This window comes from Guyanagaster necrorhizus (assembly GCF_019112545.1).
Source record: "Guyanagaster necrorhizus MCA 3950 unplaced genomic scaffold BT62scaffold_16, whole genome shotgun sequence".
Classification (NCBI taxonomy): domain Eukaryota; kingdom Fungi; phylum Basidiomycota; class Agaricomycetes; order Agaricales; family Physalacriaceae; genus Guyanagaster; species Guyanagaster necrorhizus.
In genome coordinates, this window is record NW_025064895.1 from 906,066 (window position 1) to 924,278 (window position 18,213).

Here is an 18,213-nt window from a genome sequence, read left to right on the forward strand (position 1 = left end):
CATGGCATAAGTGATCACACTGGTCGGGGATGGAATCGACCGGTATGCACCGATGGTGCCATACAGGAACCAGAGTACCGAAAGGCACCATTGCAGAATTTTGAGGGGGCCTCAGTTCGAGTAGCTCCAGTGTCGAGGTTTTCCCGAGTCCGCGTCCAGCAAGATGCCGTACCGCCTGAGCGATCGCGGACTGGTACAAAGCTTGGCCTTCCAAGTCATGATACAGAAATTTGCCAGAATACTATTCATCACCATTTTTTAAATATTCCACTGAATGAAGGTCCATAAGAGCTACTCAATTTCAAGACCGTACCCATCAGCTTCAAGTCGAGAACCGAGTGCAGCTGCACAACCTGCCGAACGAGAGGACTTTCGTCCTTGGATCTCCAACTGATAAAGGCCTAATTATAAGAGCCTTGTGGCCTCATGGTAATCTTATTTGACCTCACTGTCCTGGTACGTGGTATGGGAATAGGTGGGTCCAGTGTTTGTTTCAGATTACTCCCGGGCCGAAGAGGATTTCAATACACACAACTGCACAGCTTATTTCCCTACTTAACGTCCACTACCTCTGTTGCTGGCCGATCATGAGTACCGGTCGACTGAAGCGTAAACTAGGCGACCTTGGGGTGGATACGTCTAGTACCAAGGCCAATGAAACGTTTTGTCTGGTGCGTGCTCCGTCGGCTTGGCCTTTTGGATTCTACTTAATTCTTACTTTAGATTGGGACGCCATTACCGCCCCTAGAAAAGTCAAAGGATAGTGGAGAGTTCGTACCTATATGGAAGCAAGATGTATGTCAAGAAATTTCTCTATCTTCCGCTTTCTTATGTGCTGGGAAGGTCCGAGACGAAAAGGGTCGGAGACGCTTACACGGCGCATTTACGGGAGGTTTCTCTGCAGGCTACTTCAATACTGTCGGCTCCAAAGAAGGTTTGTATTCCATGCCAGAATCGGTGGCACTATCTCATGCTTGGTCAGGATGGGTGCCGTCTACATTCGTGTCGTCTCGGAATGACCGTGCCAAGCAGAAAACAACTCGCCCTGAAGATTTCATGGATGAGGAGGATCTTCAAGAACTCAAAGACAATCGAAACATTATTGACACCACAGATGAGATGGATTTTATGGGTGGAACGCAAGCTGAGAAACAAAGGAGAGAGGGCGCCGATGCGGAGAACGAGTGCGTCATATTCTTTAATCACTAGCTACTTCTAAGTTTCTACAGTTCCATAGCCAGTGTACTTGAGGCTTCAATGCTCCCCGCTCCAAAGGATTCGGCTGGTGCTCGAATACTCAAGAAGATGGGATGGCGTATTGGTAATGGCATCGGTCCTCGCGTCAGTCTGAAACAGCGAAAGCTACAAGATCTACAAGCGTTCACCAGCCAAGCTTTGAGCGGCGATGACATAAAAGTAGCTGACGATGAGGAGGAGGCTAGCAAGCACATGTACGCTCCACGAGATACGCCCGTAATCAGGTTTGACCGTAAGGATAATTTTCATGGTTTGGGCTATCGCCCCGGTATGAGTCTGAATGAGAGTCTCGGTGTCAATGGTGGAAAGTCATCATCAGGACCTAACCTATCTGGTGCGTCGACCACAGTGAATCACTTTGACAACCCTTTGAATTATTTGCAGCTGGCTTCGGTCTGGGCGCCTTAAATGACGCCGAAGAGGACGACTTGGATGTATATGATGGCGCCTCTAGCCTGCGGAATCGTGTTGCGTACGACATTGCAGACAGTCAGAATGACGATAGGATGTCCATCGGCGCGAGTTCCGCAAGAGGGAAGACATCGAGCGTTGTAAGACCTTCTTGAAGCGGTCCCTTTCGTTAGCTTATCTTTTCAAGAGGTCAACGCCAGGGATGTTCAATGACGGTAGACTAATTCTCGCTGGCTTTGTAGCGTCGGACAAACCTGTGTTAGAGGATCGGTGGTCAGTCTGGACAATGACTGACAGTAATCCGAACCTGACATTCTATACAGGTACGCTCTTCCAGAGGTTCCTAAAGGATGGAAGCCCGACCCCCAACGAATTTGGGAGCAAGGTCCAGAGAAAGAGAATATAAAGCAAAAGAGCACTGCTCTGCCTCATCAGGAATGGAAAACGTCTGGACCTTCTGCCGATGAGGTGCGTTGTCAGTTGTCTCCCTTTTATCTGGTGGTCCTCAAAATGCATATATAGCGTGGTGCGATGTTGGGAGAAACTCCCCTTCCTTCTGCGCCCCGGTCTGTGTTCGATTACATGTCAAAAAAAGATCGGGAACGGCTCAAGAACATTGCCTCCGGTGGGGCACCAACCGGACCTACGCCCGTTCCACCTGTGTCACTTACTGTACCATACCTGGAGCCTCATATAGCTAGCGCTGCTCTTCGTGGTTTTCAACCTTTTACTTCCGACCCAGCTAAGCAATCCCGATACACATCGTATATACAATCACAGGCAGATCCGACTGCGTATCCTTTCTCGCTGAAGCCCCTCCCTTCCCAACGCATGGACGAGTTCAATAAGGAACTCCAAGATTACTCCAAAGCTGCACAGATCTTCAAACCCGTCTCTGGCACCATGGCTGGCCGCTTTACTAGTGCCACAGTTATTGATCATGGCCCCAAGATCCACGAAGGTCTGCACACTCCTTCCGTGGAGGAAATTGCCGCGAAGGAAGAGGAGGAGCGAAAGCAAAAAGAGGAAAACGTTAGTCCCAAGGTACACGCTGCGCGAATGGGGATGTACGGCCCCATGACGAGAGAAATGAAGCCGTGGCAGCCAGCAAGGCTTCTGTGTAAACGGTTTGGCGTGAAGGATCCCAATCCGCCGCCGGAAGAGGAGGCAGCAGCACCGACGTTTGAGCCACCTGCACCCGATGCGTCGTTCTTCGCCACGCCGGTAGTTCCCTCGACGTCAGAGCGGAGGGATCTGTCGAACATTGGATTAGGAGAGGATGAGAGCCAGGGGAAGGACACGCTCACGTATGAACGGCCTTCGATGGACGTTTTTAAGGCTATTTTCGCTAGTGATGATGAGGATAGTGATGATGAGAAGGATGGGAAGAAGGATGAAGAGGATGAAGAGACTGAAGCTACAGTCGCGGCTCCAAAGGATCCGATACCAAAGGATCCAGTACCGAGCCAGGTTTCTGGACCGGTGGATATGAGCACGTTCAAGCCGATGTTCATACCACGGGAAGGCAAAGAGAAGGATAAAGAGAAGTCAAAGGAAAAGAAGAAGAGAAAGAAAGAAAAGGAGAAGAAACCTGTCTTGGTTTCTTTTGCGATGGAGGAGGATATAGGTAGCGCTGATGTTCCTCTGCCTGTGAAGAAGAAGCGGAAGGACAAGGATAAGAAGGGGAGGGCGAAGGCTAAGGATGATGACGACGCTATGTGGGTCGAGAAGCCGGCGCCGGAGGTTGTGAAGGACATGGAATTCTATCCTCCCCAGGATGATGACTCGACCATGGCAATCGATGGTAGTTATGCGCCTGCAAGAGGGAGGAAGAGGGCGATAGATTTCATGTAGATATATTAATGATATCAAATCTAACTGCTTTCTCCATCCTCGTCCTCGTCCTCGTCATCTTCCTCGCCATTGTCATCTTCCTCTTCCTCTTCCTCTCCTTCGGTCTCTCCTGTCTGCATGTCCCATTCATCTGCAGCATCTTCATCCTCATCCTCACTACCTCCTGTATCGTCCTCGCGCTTACGCTTCTTTATCACCGTATTGGTGACCGCTGCCTCACCATCCGCGATAGCGATGCAAGTAAGCCTAGTCCCTTTCGAATCATAAACAGCCACCGGTTCAATCTCCTGGACTTTTTGTGACGTTTTGTCCAGTGCTGCCAGGTCATATACGTGGATTTTGCCATCAGACGATGCTGTGCACACAATTGTCGTGGCAGTCCTCTTGGACGCTGGCAAGGCGATGGAAAGGGTCTGAACGGCTTTGACTCTGTTATGATGAGTAAATTGCAAGAGGAAGCAATTCGTATAACATACCGATTTTCGTGACCCACCATCAAACCGATTATGGTCGGCGGTTTTTCGGGGTCATTTGAAACGTCATAGATGGTCAATTTTTTATCTTCGGCACCGACGAGGAGTACTTCCTCGTCACTGTCAACGCGTTTGCAGAATTTTGCGTCGTGTAGTCGTGATGGGTGTTTTATTGTGTGTAAGAGTGTCATTTCCTAGAACCAGAATGAGAAAGGAATGATACGGATATCTACATAGGATACCGACAGTGTTGTAAAGGTCTATTGTCGATCCCGATTGGACGATGAAGAGTGAGCCCGATATGGACCATCGAACGACTTCGCCCTCTAAAAACCCCACTCAATATTGAAAGGAAAGAGAAGTTATGGAAATGACGGACCTTTTCCCAACTTGGTACTCGCACTTCCTTTCCCCCGCATGAGATCCCACATACGCAGGGTCCTGTCCTTACCTACGCTCAGCGCTACCTTTCCAGACGGATGGACTGCTACGCAGTTGACATGGCCTTTATGGCCCTTCAGCGATCGCAAAACGGCCCAATCTCGTGCACGGAACAGACATAATGTCCCATCTTCAGAGGCTGAGAGCAAGTGTCCCCGAGACGGGAAGCTCAAGTGGGTTATTGAACCTAGATAATCGCAGGGTAAGAGGGAGAGTAGCATGGCAAAAACAAGGCTGCTTGCCTTCATGATGCATAAGCCCCCCAATTTCCTTCTTCCTTCGCAGATCCCATACTTTTATTATTTCGTCTGAGCTCCCGGTAGCAAGCCATTTGCCTCCGCTTGGAGACACGGCGACAGCCTTGATGCATGAGACGTGTGCAGGGAAGGTGAATATAGGCTTGAGGTGGAACTCGAGCATATCGTCATCCCCAGAGACGCGCCCTTCTAGTCCATAGAGTAGTTTCTCGTATGAACCGGCGACGATTTTGAATGTAGAGGGTAGAGTAGAGGGTTCAGTTTGTGGTACTGCTTTTTGTTTTCCTTTGTCCTTGGTGGATGATGCTGAGCTCACTGCCCCAGACTTGTCGCGTTTTGCCTGGACCTTTGCTTTTTTCGGGGGAGGAGGAGTGGCCTTTGGCATCAGAATAAAAAATTTGGTGGACGTGTGCTGGAAAGGGTAGTGGCACCGCCACCGGACCGTCCCAACCGCGTCTTTTGACCTGTGCAGCTTGCTCGAGGAAGTACGGGATAGCTATAAGGACAGGCTTGGCACAACACCAAGCCCCCCGATCCATTACGGCACGCGAACGCTATTAGGTACATACGTAGTTATAATGTAAAAGTAGGGGGGGAGGGTGGGCGACGAAAAATAGCTCAGCAAAGCCTCATCAGGCAGCAGTGAACAGTTACTGGATGCGTTAGAGAGGCGACACCTCGAAGCCTGGTGGTGATGGTTAGGTAGTCTCACCTGAGGATGGGGGATGGAAGTGAAGATGAGAGTCGCACCAATTTTTCAGATATACCTTTTGCTGTTTCTCTGGAATTCCGCCTTTTCTTGTCCTTTTTTGTCATGTTCCGGCTGACTAATTGTATCATTCATAAGGAACATAAGTCATGTAACTTCCCATCCTTCCACCGTGACAATGGCCTCTGCATTTTCTGACATCGCAGTCACCGTCGTATTTCGCGGCACTCCTCATCACGTCAATTTGCTTCCCGAGAGCACACTGGGTGACCTACAGAATCAGCTGGAGAAGGCCACATCTGTATCACCCTCCCTACAGAAGCTCCTTTACAAAGGCAAGAATATCAAGCAGAATAGAGATGGCCAAGAGACGATAGCTTCAATGGGTCTTCGCAATGGGTCCAAGATCCAAATGTTGGGAACTACGTCAGAAGAGTTGGATGGTATACAGGCGACAGAGAGCGAACAAAAGCGGATCAACCAGATATTGCAAGAGCGAGCGCTGAAACCGGCTTACAAGGTATTCAGCCTCAGTATCAGTACTGTGCCGCTGCTCACTGCGTATAGGTTCGCTCTACAGGGACGATGAACAGTGCTTCGCTCAACTACGGTTTTCATCAACTGCTGCCTCTTCCTCACTTACGCAACCCTACCTCCGCACATAAACTCTTACGGCGCCTATCGGATGATCCAGCCATCCAGCACATCATGCAGCAGCATCAGTTCTCTGTTGGTGTATTAACCGAGTTGGCACCCCATGAGCATCCCGGGTTGCTTGGTCTTAACGTTAATGCCGGGCAGCAGATTAAACTTCGACTACGGACAGATCGTTATGATGGATTCCGTGCATACAATGAGGTCCGGCGTGTTCTATGTCATGAACTGACGCACAACGTTTGGGGAGATCATAACAACGACGTACGTGCATGAATGTATCGTTCTGTGCTTTTACTGACGCTTGATTTTGCTTAGTTCAAGGAACTCAATTCGAAGCTCAACAGAGAGGTCGCCGAATTCGAACGTGCCAGACGCGATGGCACGCATTCTCTGTCTGGTCTGGACTCTTACGACGTGTACGAACCATCGCCGGAACTCGAGGCGGAGGCCCATATACACGTCCTCGGAGGATCTGGTCCTTTCAACCGTGACGAGGAACGTCGTCGGCATCTGTCGACAGAGCAGGAATTGGAAGATTCTTGTGGAACTGCAGGCCCATCTTCACTAGGCCCTTAAAGCCAAGCATCGACAATTCATATTCATTATAATCAAGGTCTTGTTCGTCGGAATATTGTAGATGCTAAAGACGGAACAGCGGCGTTCCACTGTTTAAGTGGAGGCCAGTTGCTGCTAAGGACATCGGTAAGTATGGTAAATAGTAGTACTTACTGTAAGCCAAGCCTTGGATGGGTGCTCAGTGCCCGACGGATATGGAGACTTATTTGCATAATTAAATATATGATACGTTATTTACACCTGTTATTATTCAGGGTTCTCATTTCCTGTTTTCGGGCTCAGGAGTACCTTTGCTCTCTGCTCTCAGCGTTGCGCCCGTTCTCCAGTCTATTTGCAAACGTTCATCATGCCTAGATCCAAATCTGCATCTAATCTTCGCCAGCAGAGACTGAACTTCTCCGCTTCGAAGCGTACTTGTAGCTCTGGAAGCAAAAAACCTAATGGCACTCCAATCCTTTCAAATCCTGTAATGCTTGACTCGGACAACGATATTGACTTATCGTCTTCGGAGGATGGAGATGAACAAGTTCAAGTTGTACGTTCTCCTCACAAAGACAAACAGGCTGTCGCGGGGTCAGGTATCAAGAATAAAGGTTTGTTACATATTACCTGGTCACCCAGTAGCAAGAAGCTGACACCATGACAAAGGGAAAGGGAAAGCTGATGAAATGGGCCTCGTAGAAAGGGATCCCAAGTGGAGGTCTATCTACAACGCATATAAGAAGAAGAGTGACGTTGTCGAACTGAGTGAGTAGTGTCTGTACCCTTTAGTCTTTCTCTCACATCAGATTGCAGTCCATGGCGAGGATCAAGACAAATTCCACGAGATACTTCGGGTTTTTGATCTGTCAGTCAACATTACCTTGCTTGCGGCTGCTATATTGACGATATATATGTGTGTTTCAGTTCGTACGAGTACGGTCCCTGTATTGGTGTCACAAGGTTGGAGCGCTGGGAAAGGGCTGCCAAAATGGGCCTCAACCCTCCCCCCGAGGTGCGCCCCATTTCAAAAGGTTGACACAGAGCTAAGCAAATTATTCAGATTCATGACATTTTGACGACTCGGCAAGGAAGGCAAAGTTCCGATTATGCGCAGAATGTCTTCCATGGTCAGGTGTGATGTGATGACCCTATGGTGAGTGTCGCACCCAATAAGTGATCCATGGCACCAACACCAATACCGTGGTTTGAATAAGTCCTCCTTTCAGCGCCTTTTTTTCGATTTCAGCCTTCGCTCTGCATTTCGCGCGCTTTATCATTCAAGCTGTACTATTACCTTTTGCTTTCAAACTATCGGACCTATGTATCTCCCGCTTATACTCCAAGATGCAATTTTATACGCGCGGGTCTCGTTCGTCCTTCAATCACGCCGTGGGAGAGAGTGAGAGACTGTTTACCGTTTAAGGTATTGATGCGATCGTCGGTGTACATGCCATCATGATCTAGCAGGACGCCTGCGCATTGGTTGTCCTTCTATATAAATGAAGTCTAAAAAGTACGTATTTACCAGCTGATTGGGTGGAAAGTTGCTTTCTAAAGCTCTTCCACTTACATGCTTTGTTAGTGTAGAAACAACTTCTTCCTGTCATCCGACGATGAGCCCAATCCGAGTGCTCCATAAGGGAACCAATTCTCATTCTCGTTCCTGCCAACGGACATAAATGAGAGCCAGCAAATGTATAGAATCACTCAACCCCCCCAATTCAACTCATCATGTCTCCTAGCGCTCTTGCAGAAACCTCAGTCGATGTCCTCATCATCGGTGCAGGCCCGGCAGGTTTAATGTGCGCCAATAGCCTTGCTAGGGCTGGGGTCAACTTTCGCATTATCGATCAGAGGTTCGCCTCAAGCTGTCGATACAACATGGCACTAAATTGTTCACGCAGGTCCAGCAAAGTTGCAGCAGGGCAGGCTGACGGTGTGATGCCCAGAACAATCGAAGTATTGCAGGTGCGCTGATATCAGAAGTAGGGTAGGAGTGCCTGTTGCTCATCGCTGAATCACATAGAGCTATGGACTTGCCCAGCGGCTGCTTGACGAAGGGAACCAGATACACATGGCGGTCTGTCTCACGCTATGTATTCGAGCACCCACACTGAGTGTCCCTAGGCATTCTATAACCCGTCGGCGGATGGCGGAATCAAGGTCCTCTCGTTATCTACTGTTCTAAATTGGTCGCTCACTGATCCCAGCTCACTGACCGGGTCCCTGGGATCACCGCCGAGAATGCGAGGTATCCTTTTGAAGTAAGTCCAAAGCTAGATGTCGATGACCCTTATGCTTCTCATCTTGGCAGGTCACCCTCCATCAAGGCGCCATTGAGGCTATATTTTTGGACTCGATGCGATCTATGGGCGTCCAAGTCGAGCGACCGATTGTGCCGGTATCTCTGGAAATCACAGAAGACGTCGTGGAACGGAGCGACCCCAACGCCTATGCCGTTCGGGTAGCATGGGAGTTTCCTTTCACTCCAAATACTGGACTGATGACAATACGTAGGTGACCTTGAGTCATCTGGACCCCGCTCCAGGTCAAGCTCCCATTGAGATAGTCAATGCAAAGTTTGTTGTTGGCGCTGACGGTGAGTTGTTGGGGCCATCGCAACAAGGACTTACCAGTATCTCCCCAAGGCGCTCACTCATGGGTCCGCAAAACCCTTAATATTTCCATGGATGGAGAACAAACGGAGTATATCTGGGGTGTCATTGACGTGATTGCAGATACCGACTTGCCCGATTTTCGTAACAAAGCTGCGATACATTCTATCAATGGCTCTTGTATGGTCATCCCACGAGAAGGAGATAAGATCAGGCTGTATATTCAGCTGGAAGGGAAAGACGTTATCAATGCTGACGGTAGAGTGGACAAGTCGAAAATGGGACCGGAAAAGATCCTAGAGGTTGCCAGGCGATCATTCTATCCGTATACTATCAAAACGCCTAAAGAGTTGGACTGGTGGACCATTTACATCAGTAAATTCTTTTCTTCCTATAATTCCTCTGTATCTAACGCCGTCTTTCAGTCGGTCAGCGAGTTGCATCCAGATACTCCGTTAGCGAACGCGTTTTCATCTCCGGTGATGCATGCCATACTCATTCGCCTAAAGCTGGTAAAGTCAAACAGTCCGCATTCACGTCACTGCCAAGCTGATCGCCCATCAGGCCAAGGAATGAATGCGAGCATAAATGACACGCACAATTTAGGTGAATCATGTGCTGCATTGAAAGATCATATTATTGACTTCTTTGTTCTAGCCTGGAAGCTTGCTTATGTCCTGCGCGGTTGGGCGGATCTCTCCCTGCTCAAAACGGTTAGTGCATCCTCCTGTTTACACTACCCTGATCGTTATCCCGGACCTTCAGTACGAATCAGAGAGGCGACAATACGCACTGGATCTCATCAACTTTGACAAGAAATTTGCCAAGCTCTTTTCAGGTAAACCGATCAGCAAGGAGTACAAGAATGGCGTCTCTCATGAAGAGTTCCTCCGGTATATATAAAGTCATAAAATCTAAACTTGCTTCATCTCGCTGACTCATTTCAAGGGCCTTCCAAACATTTTCAGGATTCTCGTCAGGGATTGGAATACATTATACCGAGTCGAGCATCGTCAATAGTACATACCAAGATGTTGCGTCCAAGCTTATCGTAGGAAAGCGTGTACCGCCTGAGATGGTCCTTCGAGCAACCGACTCACGTCCATTCAACATCCAAGATCTCCTCCCATCTGATGCTCGATTCAAGCTTCTCGTCTTCACCGGAGACACATCACGCGCATCTACTCTTGCCACTCTACAGCAGTCCGCTGACGACCTCCAGTCCATTCTAACCAGATACTGCGCAGCAGGATCAATCACATCCGTGTTCGACATCATCTCAATCAGCTCTGAGAGCAAAGCGACGATTTTGTATAACGCGCTACCTCCTCTGTTGAGGTCTCATTGGACGAAGTGAGTCTTCATCCATCCGCAATGCGGAGATTGATTCAAGCATCTTTCAAGGGTTTATGTAGCCAATATTAATGGCCTCCAAGACGACAATGTCTACGCCAGATACGGAGTTGCTGCCGATGGCGCAGTGGTGGTTGTTCGCCCCGATGGATACGTCGGGATGATGAGGCCACTGCAAAAGATCGAAGACTTGAACTCATATTTCCAGTTGTTCATGGAATGCTGAAATACTGAAGTACTAGTTATCTATGAATGCAAAGTAACATAAGACATGGTATAGAATGCGACAGACAGATAATGTGAACCAAAATGACAACTGGGAATGCAACAAACAGCCAAAAAAATCTATACTACATTTATTTTTTGCCGATGGGGGGAGCTTCTGCACTATTGATAGGCACCCGCCTAGGACCGCCAATGCTCTTACTAGCCATAGGTATCTTGGGAATTACCCTTCCCCGAGACGCGACTGTACTGGTTGCGAGCTTAACGGTTGGTTTCGTGCCAGGAGCTGGAGCCTTGATCGATGACGGAGGCGCCCTCCTAGCACGAACCCTTATTACCGCATTGTTTTCCTTCTCACCCATCCCAGGTTGACCCTTTGTTCCAACACCTGGCCTGGCACCGTCAGCTTTACCTTTTCCCTTATCCTGAGCTGTCAATCTCTTCGGCTCAGGCTGTATGATTCTACCCTTCCTTGTCACTGATATGTTGACCTTCTGGTTGGCACGTCCTATATCAACTGTGCTCAAACGTGCTTGTTTATTTCCCAGCGGACTTTGGGGTCGTTCGGGCTCCGGAGGAGACTCTGACACTCCCAACTCTTGAGCCAAGGACATTACAGGTTCCTGCGGTGTTTGGAATAATGCCTGTTCGTCTTCTTCCGGCAAAGCCTCCAGCCCACCTGGTGATGAGGAATGTTCAAAGTTTCCATTGGGACTCGTGGGCGAACTACCGAGCTGTAAGATACGACTCAGTGGGCTCGGCCTCACCGGTGAATACGCATGGATCATGTGTGAAGCAAAGGGCTTCGCCATTGGAAATGGTCGGCGGAAACCTGGTCGAGGTGTGCAAGGCACTGATGCAAATAATGGTTCAGTAACAGATGACGGAGGTGAGATGTCGGCTGCAGCAGGTGGCTCTTTGGTATCAAGAGGGGCGGAAGATGTCAAGGCCGGAGGTGCCCCAGGGAGTTGAGATAAACACAGCGATGGTTGTGATGGGAGGACGGAATAGGGAGTAGGAGGAGGTAAGACAAAAGAATTGGGCAGTAATGATGGGGTGGACTCAAGAGGTTTCCCATCTGAGGTTGTCGATAGGATGATCACCTCTGTTTCAAAGGCAGGCTCCACGCTCCTTTTCGTCGGCGACGCAGATACAGAGGACCGACGCTTGACACGCGTGGTCTTGCGGGTCGTTCCACTGTTCCCTTTAGCAGGTGACTTTTTGGGGGACTTGCGAGGAGACTTGTGTGACGAGGCTGACTCGGATGACTGTCCGCTGGGAACAGGGGTCGGGGGCAATTCTGCGAGCATCATCTCAACTTGCCAGGAACGTTTCTCATCGTTAAATTTCTTCCTTTCCATCTGCGGAAGCACTTGTGAGAAATATGAAGAATTCAGATTGATGGCTTTACCTCTAAAGACACACGTTCTTTCCCCAAGTTGACTGTGGCCTCGGTAAACTTCTTACGCTCGTCCTCCAGCTGTTTCTTGATGTCATCCAAACGCTCTCTGTGCTTGTCTTGCTCAGGCACAGTCATGAAGTCGACACTGACGTCCGCAGGATCATGACCCTTTGCGAGGCGCTTATCGGCGGAAAATCGGTCAAACAATGCCTGCGCCTCTGTCGTAGTACGGGTCGAAACATTTTGCTGCACAAGCTCTACGCTATCTTCAGAGTGGAAAACGAGTAGAAACAAACGGCATACCAAGCTCGGCCTTTAGCGAATCGATGACAGTTTGAAGTCGCTCTCGCTCTTCGTCTGCTAGTGCAGGGCTATCGGCCGGGGCCAACACCGAGGTGGTGGGAACTGCAAGGACTCGAAGGGACTCGTGGAAGGATAAAAGGATAGAAGCCAGTTTGTCACCTGCAACCTCCGGCGGGACAAATGGGAATAATGTTGCCATCGTGAAAGGAGTTGGCTAATGGAAGTTTCCTTGTCAGCTAGAAAAAATGAAAAAGATTATCAACTTACATCGAGTTCAGAGTCGTTACCTTTCATATCGTATATGAGGCGTTGCAGTCCATTTACAGAGTTTACAATAACGGTCTTCAGTCCCGAACATTCCGTTGCCAACTGGGATCGCGCCTTTTCGGCCTCTTGAAGTGCAACTTCCAACACCCCGGGGCCTCTGCCAATGAGCTCGTCGTTGCCGCCATTCACGACACGCAAGTTAGAACATGTCAAGCCACCTGGAGCCACCATGACTTTGGCCTGCGCATCTGATATCTTGTTCCACTTTTCCGCCATTCTCTCAAACTCTTTTTCTTTCTTCTTGAGTTCTGCTTGGTGGGTTGCCCGAACGGCCTGAAGAGCAGTACGTGCTCGCTGGAGTTCGGCCATCGTCTGTCGATGAGATTGCTCCGTAGACTGGAGATTTTTGGTCGTCGCGCTATTAGTGGTCAGGGAACAGCACGGATATGTGATATGCAGCAAAACTCACTTGAGCCTGGACTTGTGCACATTCATTTCTCGTTCAAAATTGGCCGCCTTCTCCGCTGCATTGCTATGCATAGACTTGATCCGCTCATGGTCATACCTGAGGGTGCGTAGCTCCGTCGCCAACTCTTCAGCCCGTGACATATCTTTCTGCAGAACAAGTCCATTAATTTGTATCTCGCAGGAGACACTGAACTTACCATACGCTGCCCCAGCAGCTCCATCAAACATTTAACAGCTCTGTCCAAGTTCGCATTCGAGATACCATCCAATGAGAGACCTTGTGGTGGCGCGAATCCGTGGGCCACTAGCTGAGCATTAATATACTGCAGAGTTGACGTCGGGACTAGCGACTCTGATGAAGCATTTGATAATGGGGATCCAAGATCCGAGAAATTTGGGCTGGCGACGTCCCAATGTACTAGTTTCTTGGCTGGCGTGGCCATCGTGGTGGACGATGGTGAAGCAAATTCAAATTCGAATCAACGACGCGTCGCATCACGTGTTCATGTTTTGGCCAGACTCGACAAAATTAAATACAAGATGGAAGTCCCCAGATGAAGTCCCCTCGCTTCGAAGTTTATAATGCAGGTGTAATATACAGATGATAACATAGTTATAGCACGGAAGTATCGATGGTAACAAACACAAACGATGAATGAGGTAAGAATAATGTTAATAACCAAGCGAGTAAATTATGCCTTTCTCTTGTAAAACAACACGTAGGCTTTCTGACTCTGTGATGGTTGGTAAGATACCTGTGAATAGAGCGATAGAAAGACACACACCACTACGTCTCTGTCGTCGACAGTCTTGATACTACTATCGTCACAGTACTTCCACCGACCGCTAGAACGAACCAAAGCAGTATCTGATAAAAAATTGAGAAGCATATTTGCCCAGAAGAAGAGGAAGACCTACAGTGACCACTACTTAAATTGCCGATATGGTTCGTCACACCGTATAAATCATACTTGTACGGTGGCATCTGTCTTCGAGGATCGTTCGGCGACATAACGACACCTCCATTGAGCAGAGCTTCATGGTTAGGCGGGACGGGCATCCGCGACGTCAAATCAAGATCTTTCAGCGGAAACTCAACAAACGTATCGATCTTGTCCGAGAATCGACCATTGGCTTCGAAGCGCTTCAGATGTATGAGCAAAATCGGCGGTGATCGTGCTAAAGATAGTTTTTTCGACGCTTTTCGCTTGGTTTTACATTTAGGACAATCCCTGCCACTCGGTGAATAAACACTATATGAATACAGGTGAAAAGCGTACCATGCATCATCTTTGTCCAAGATCTCTTCGTTGAAAAGAGCGTTGAGGCATTGTTGTAGTGTTACTCGCTTGCCGGAAGGAATGGGAAGTTGAAGGATAGAGAAAACATTATATGTTGTTGAAGTCTAAAAGGTATTTGTCAACATTTAAGAGAGTATGCAAGAGTCCAAAACATACTGTGGAACACGTCATGCACTGCAGTTGATTCCGGAATTGTCCCTGGAAATAATCAGCAATGACGCTGTTATTCCGCGACATCCATCGCGACCATTCTCTGTCACTGGCAATACATGCGGGGAGTTTCTCCATCTCAGCCTCCTGCTGTGGTGTAAGAGTAACCGCAGGCGGCTTCAAATTGACACGATTGAGGTCTTCGTGTATACCATCCAGTAGGAAACTAAGGAACTCCTGCGAGTCGTGTTGTTCAGTGCCAGCATATTGAGGCTGGAGTTGAGCGATCGTTTTCTGTATCATTGTAAAGAGGCGATCAGGATACGATGATAGGACATATCGGGTAGCACCCACCCGGAAGTCCATAGGTGTCAAGTATGGCAGATCCTGGCCCCACAGATCGTGCAACACCTTGGCAAACGCTCCGCTGAGTTTGCCATTCGTTCCCAACCTATTGTACTTATTTATGTCGTGTTTCCATCGACCATCTACCGTCAGATCAGCGTATTGACGACAAGTGCAACAATGAATAGAATTACCAGTAAAGAATCTAGCGAATGGTACCGTTGCACTCAAGCATTGTATAGGAGCATTCATGTAGCACGTATTTCCGAGGTTCTTCAACCCGGACATACCGATCTCGACATCCGACCAATAAGATAATGAATTAGTATGGGCAGGAAGGGAAGGCGATTGTACAGCAACACCGGTTTGAGAAGTCAAAGAAGCAGGAGGCGAAGGGAATGACTGCTGGCGACTTATGCGAGGCCGGTTATCTTGCCTGTCCAGAGCGCTCGATGCGGCGGCCGGGGGTGGCCGGATGAGCGGTCGTGCGGTCGTAAGCTCCGGATAGTCTATTGGTCCAAGTTGGGAATCATGCAGTCCAGCCAGTGCCTCTTGTGTTTGATCAATGTAATCGCTTCTCCTTCTCGAGAGGGATGAGTTGATAGAAGCCAGAGGGGGAGAAGCTATGTCTGGTACGAAGGGCTGCTGAGGAGCAGGAGAAACATGGCGAGTGAAATTAGGGTATGATATTGGTGACATTCCGTTAGTGATAGGTATTCCATTGACCCCTGAAATTGATGGAGACATGGGAGGGGATACCAGCTGCAATGATGAGACCATTAGTACACCTTTATTGAAGACAAGAATCACGTACAGAGTCTGATGTCCGGGTAAAAGAAGACGAAGGAGCCCCTGGTCGGGATAGCGCTGGTCTTCTGACCAATTGTGAGGGACCATCTGAGGGTTGGGGACGACTGGGATAGGTGATTTCAGCAGGCGATCTAGTAATTCTGATGTTAGGGTCTTGTTTGAACAGAACATAGAACTCTTACCGAACGTGATTATATGTCTGGTCTAATGAATACGTTGGCCGGTGTTCACGTACAGTATTGTTGTTGGGGTTAGTGTCAGCTCGTGATCGCGCTGGAGTCCAAACTTGACGTTGCTCAATGAAATTTGGACCTGCAGACGACGAGGACAGCACAGAGGGGATTGCACCATTCGCGAAAGGATTTTTTGCCGATGGTTGAGCCATCGGTGCATTGGCAAGTGTGAACGACTCTGTTGAAGGAAGCGGTACAGGCTTCACAACTTCACCATCCCCTTTAGTGACCTCTGCGTCGCCAAATTCTTTCTTCCAAGCCTCTAACCCCCCTACAAGAATGATCGGCGCATGCTTCAACATCCGAGTAAATTCCCGTTCATAGATTGTTTGCACCAAGACAGAAAGTGGCGAGTCTAACGGGCCGAAGCTTGTCGAGTTCCAGTCGTATAGTACAACGTAATCGAATTTTTCACGATTGGCGAACAAACTAACTTCGGAGGGAGGACTTATGATCAGTGCTTCCATCAATGACGTCGCATTTATACTACAGTTGGTGGTCAAACAACTGAACAGCGCCTAACAAAGGAGCGTACCTTTTCCGTCGTAATATTGTTGGTTCTAAGCAAATGACGGCATCACGCTTAATGTGTTCTTTTTGAAAATCGGCTCTGTCTCGTACGTCGATAAGAAGCAATTTGGCGCCCGGCGGCAACCCCATTAGATCTTTAGGAAAGAGAGAATTGCTGACTGATTTGCCATTGATGAGTGGAGCAGGGGATAAGCTACCGTTCAAAAGAGGAGAAGCGTAGGAAGGATGGCCATTCGGAACTGGGGAAGTGGAAGATGAGGAGAGGTTGGAAGGCTTCAGGGACGCTGTAGACTTCGATGGTGACCCCGGACGGCTCGTGAACGAGTTCACTATAGGAGTGATTGGTGTGCTTGACGGCCTTTCGATGGGATTTGTAAAGTTACGCAAGACATGTGGCAAAGGTGACGGGGACTTGAGTGGAGACGATGATTTGTGTGGAGAGCCGACGCTAAAGCCGGTAGACACCGGTGACAGGCCGTTGCGACTATCTTTCGAAGACCTGCTAGAACTGTTGCTGATACCAGTGGGAACCGAAGGCAGTTGGAACGCCGGACCTTCATCCAATTCATCAATTGGTGGAAAAGTCTGGGTGAACTCGGAAATGTTATATTGCGACGAGAGCGGGGAAGACGACGGCGTCGAAGAGGGCGATGGGGGACCGAACGATGAAGGAGACACCAAAGAGTGAGGTGAGGGTGGAGACACGGATGGCGCCGCGACGGACAGCGAAGTTGACGGAGCCGGTAGCGGCGGTGGCTGGGAATGACGCACAGCGCGACTAGGAGACGGCGGTGACTGTACTGGAGATGTTTGCTGGAGTGACAAGCGTTTAGATGTTGTATTGACAGTTAAGCCATTGTCTCGCAGTGCTTGCAATCGGTCAGCAAGAGATCCTCCATATTTGTGTATCGGGCCATCGCCTGGGCTAGTAGACAATCAATGAAAAGAGCCACCACAGCAGCGGCCGGGTACGTACCTCGAAGCCTGTACCTCTGTCGCCTTCAGCTTCTCTTCTACTATCTTCGTTCGTGGTATGAGATCATTGAGTATCTAGCGATCCTGGTCAACGGAAGCAATGCTTAATAATTGAGCACGTACAGGTTTGAAGTCGTTGAATTCCTTGTGAACGACACCACCACCTCTCTCTGCCCGCATCTCAGCAGAGTCAGTTGCACCTTTGATAAGGCTAGCAGCTTTCACGTAGGCACTCAGCGCAGACTTGAGATCGCCGACGGCGTCGTATTCCTTCCCTTGGTCATACAGCCTACGGGCCGTTTTAATGAGGTTAATGGGAGCCGCTCCTCTCGTTTCCCTCTGAACAGACTCCAAGGCTTGGCTTTTGATCTCTGCGGTTGTCATATTCGCCATTGTCTTGACGAGGCTGTTCGTGCTGGCTGCCGCTACGAGTACCGGTGAAAGCTTACTCCCAAAAGGTGGACCTCCCAGACCAGGTGCGCTTGGAGGCGAAACGCTGAGCATTAGCTCAATATGCTATCCACAGGCAAGCGCCACGAACGCAATAAGGAAGGGTAGGTGAACGTAGGATTAGAATGAATAATTGTTACATAACCATTTTACAGCTCCATTACCATC

General features: G+C 49.0%; 7 protein-coding genes across 7 annotated transcripts; 4 read left to right on the forward strand and 3 right to left on the reverse strand.

Annotated features, from left to right (window-relative positions):
- Positions 1-587: 587 nt before the first annotated feature.
- BT62DRAFT_1027753 (DUF1604-domain-containing protein) lies at positions 588-3,890 on the forward strand (the record flags this gene model as incomplete). The annotated part of the gene is made up of 9 exons (XM_043178303.1): positions 588-671; positions 724-795; positions 844-934; positions 983-1,184; positions 1,230-1,591; positions 1,642-1,805; positions 1,856-1,941; positions 1,992-2,136; positions 2,191-3,890. The coding sequence occupies 9 exons, from the start codon at positions 588-590 to the stop codon at positions 3,520-3,522; spliced, it is 2,538 nt and encodes an 845-aa protein (XP_043038617.1). The 3' UTR covers positions 3,523-3,890.
- Positions 3,487-5,183, reverse strand: BT62DRAFT_951471 (WD40 repeat-like protein). Its single transcript, XM_043188187.1, has 5 exons — positions 4,679-5,183; positions 4,375-4,623; positions 4,242-4,321; positions 3,999-4,189; positions 3,487-3,951 (listed from the first exon to the last, which is right to left on the reverse strand). The coding sequence occupies exons 1-5, from the start codon at positions 5,076-5,078 to the stop codon at positions 3,543-3,545; spliced, it is 1,329 nt and encodes a 442-aa protein (XP_043038618.1). The 5' UTR covers positions 5,079-5,183; the 3' UTR covers positions 3,487-3,542.
- Positions 5,184-5,580: 397 nt separating this feature from the next.
- Positions 5,581-6,889, forward strand: BT62DRAFT_1077322 (WLM-domain-containing protein; the record flags this gene model as incomplete). The annotated part of the gene is made up of 3 exons (XM_043179291.1): positions 5,581-5,922; positions 5,970-6,320; positions 6,375-6,889. The coding sequence occupies 3 exons, from the start codon at positions 5,581-5,583 to the stop codon at positions 6,633-6,635; spliced, it is 954 nt and encodes a 317-aa protein (XP_043038619.1). The 3' UTR covers positions 6,636-6,889.
- Positions 6,890-6,981: 92 nt separating this feature from the next.
- On the forward strand, positions 6,982-7,755 carry BT62DRAFT_1007504 (uncharacterized protein; the record flags this gene model as incomplete). Its single annotated transcript, XM_043177348.1, has 5 exons — positions 6,982-7,228; positions 7,284-7,382; positions 7,431-7,482; positions 7,542-7,629; positions 7,678-7,755. 5 exons carry the CDS (start codon positions 6,982-6,984, stop codon positions 7,753-7,755), a joined length of 564 nt encoding a protein of 187 aa, XP_043038620.1.
- Positions 7,756-8,348: 593 nt separating this feature from the next.
- Positions 8,349-10,811, forward strand: BT62DRAFT_898453 (uncharacterized protein; the record flags this gene model as incomplete). Its single annotated transcript, XM_043183337.1, is given in 14 exon segments — positions 8,349-8,473; positions 8,522-8,576; positions 8,644-8,697; positions 8,745-8,780; positions 8,828-8,881; positions 8,932-9,134; positions 9,146-9,216; positions 9,266-9,607; positions 9,658-9,744; positions 9,797-9,838; positions 9,890-9,945; positions 9,998-10,125; positions 10,181-10,585; positions 10,637-10,811. The coding sequence occupies 14 exon segments, from the start codon at positions 8,349-8,351 to the stop codon at positions 10,809-10,811; spliced, it is 1,833 nt and encodes a 610-aa protein (XP_043038621.1).
- On the reverse strand, positions 10,799-13,706 carry BT62DRAFT_970370 (uncharacterized protein). Its single transcript, XM_043188979.1, has 6 exons — positions 13,448-13,706; positions 13,252-13,397; positions 12,783-13,200; positions 12,516-12,729; positions 12,222-12,469; positions 10,799-12,171 (listed from the first exon to the last, which is right to left on the reverse strand). Exons 1-6 carry the CDS (start codon positions 13,691-13,693, stop codon positions 10,942-10,944), a joined length of 2,502 nt encoding a protein of 833 aa, XP_043038622.1. The 5' UTR covers positions 13,694-13,706; the 3' UTR covers positions 10,799-10,941.
- Positions 13,707-13,771: 65 nt separating this feature from the next.
- On the reverse strand, positions 13,772-18,164 carry BT62DRAFT_933544 (cysteine proteinase). Its single transcript, XM_043186577.1, has 12 exons — positions 17,719-18,164; positions 17,597-17,670; positions 16,625-17,545; positions 16,039-16,575; positions 15,861-15,987; positions 15,241-15,808; positions 15,056-15,189; positions 14,708-14,995; positions 14,531-14,655; positions 14,169-14,482; positions 14,036-14,118; positions 13,772-13,984 (listed from the first exon to the last, which is right to left on the reverse strand). Exons 1-12 carry the CDS (start codon positions 17,986-17,988, stop codon positions 13,943-13,945), a joined length of 3,483 nt encoding a protein of 1,160 aa, XP_043038623.1. The 5' UTR covers positions 17,989-18,164; the 3' UTR covers positions 13,772-13,942.
- Between the last annotated feature and the right edge of the window lie 49 nt (positions 18,165-18,213).

What these genes read in the sequence shown, in the direction of transcription:
- BT62DRAFT_951471 (XM_043188187.1), bottom strand. Translation starts at nt 5,078, where the DNA reads ATGCCAAAGGCCACTCCTCCTCCCCCGAAAAAAGCAAAGGTCCAGGCA. An exon ending in GGGGCTTATGCATCATGAAG is followed by an intron (nt 4,624 to 4,678) that starts GCAAGCAGCCTT and finishes GCGATTATCTAG; the next exon opens with GTTCAATAACCCACTTGAGC. An exon ending in ATGGTGGGTCACGAAAATCG is followed by an intron (nt 3,952 to 3,998) that starts GTATGTTATACG and finishes TCATCATAACAG; the next exon opens with AGTCAAAGCCGTTCAGACCC.
- BT62DRAFT_970370 (XM_043188979.1), bottom strand. Translation starts at nt 13,693, where the DNA reads ATGGCCACGCCAGCCAAGAAACTAGTACATTGGGACGTCGCCAGCCCA. An exon ending in GTAACGACTCTGAACTCGAT is followed by an intron (nt 12,730 to 12,782) that starts GTAAGTTGATAA and finishes AACTTCCATTAG; the next exon opens with CCAACTCCTTTCACGATGGC. An exon ending in TTCGCTAAAGGCCGAGCTTG is followed by an intron (nt 12,470 to 12,515) that starts GTATGCCGTTTG and finishes AAGATAGCGTAG; the next exon opens with AGCTTGTGCAGCAAAATGTT.
- BT62DRAFT_933544 (XM_043186577.1), bottom strand. Translation starts at nt 17,988, where the DNA reads ATGGCGAATATGACAACCGCAGAGATCAAAAGCCAAGCCTTGGAGTCT. An exon ending in ACAGAGGTACAGGCTTCGAG is followed by an intron (nt 17,546 to 17,596) that starts GTACGTACCCGG and finishes ATTGTCTACTAG; the next exon opens with CCCAGGCGATGGCCCGATAC. An exon ending in ATTCGCTAGATTCTTTACTG is followed by an intron (nt 15,190 to 15,240) that starts GTAATTCTATTC and finishes ATCTGACGGTAG; the next exon opens with ATGGTCGATGGAAACACGAC.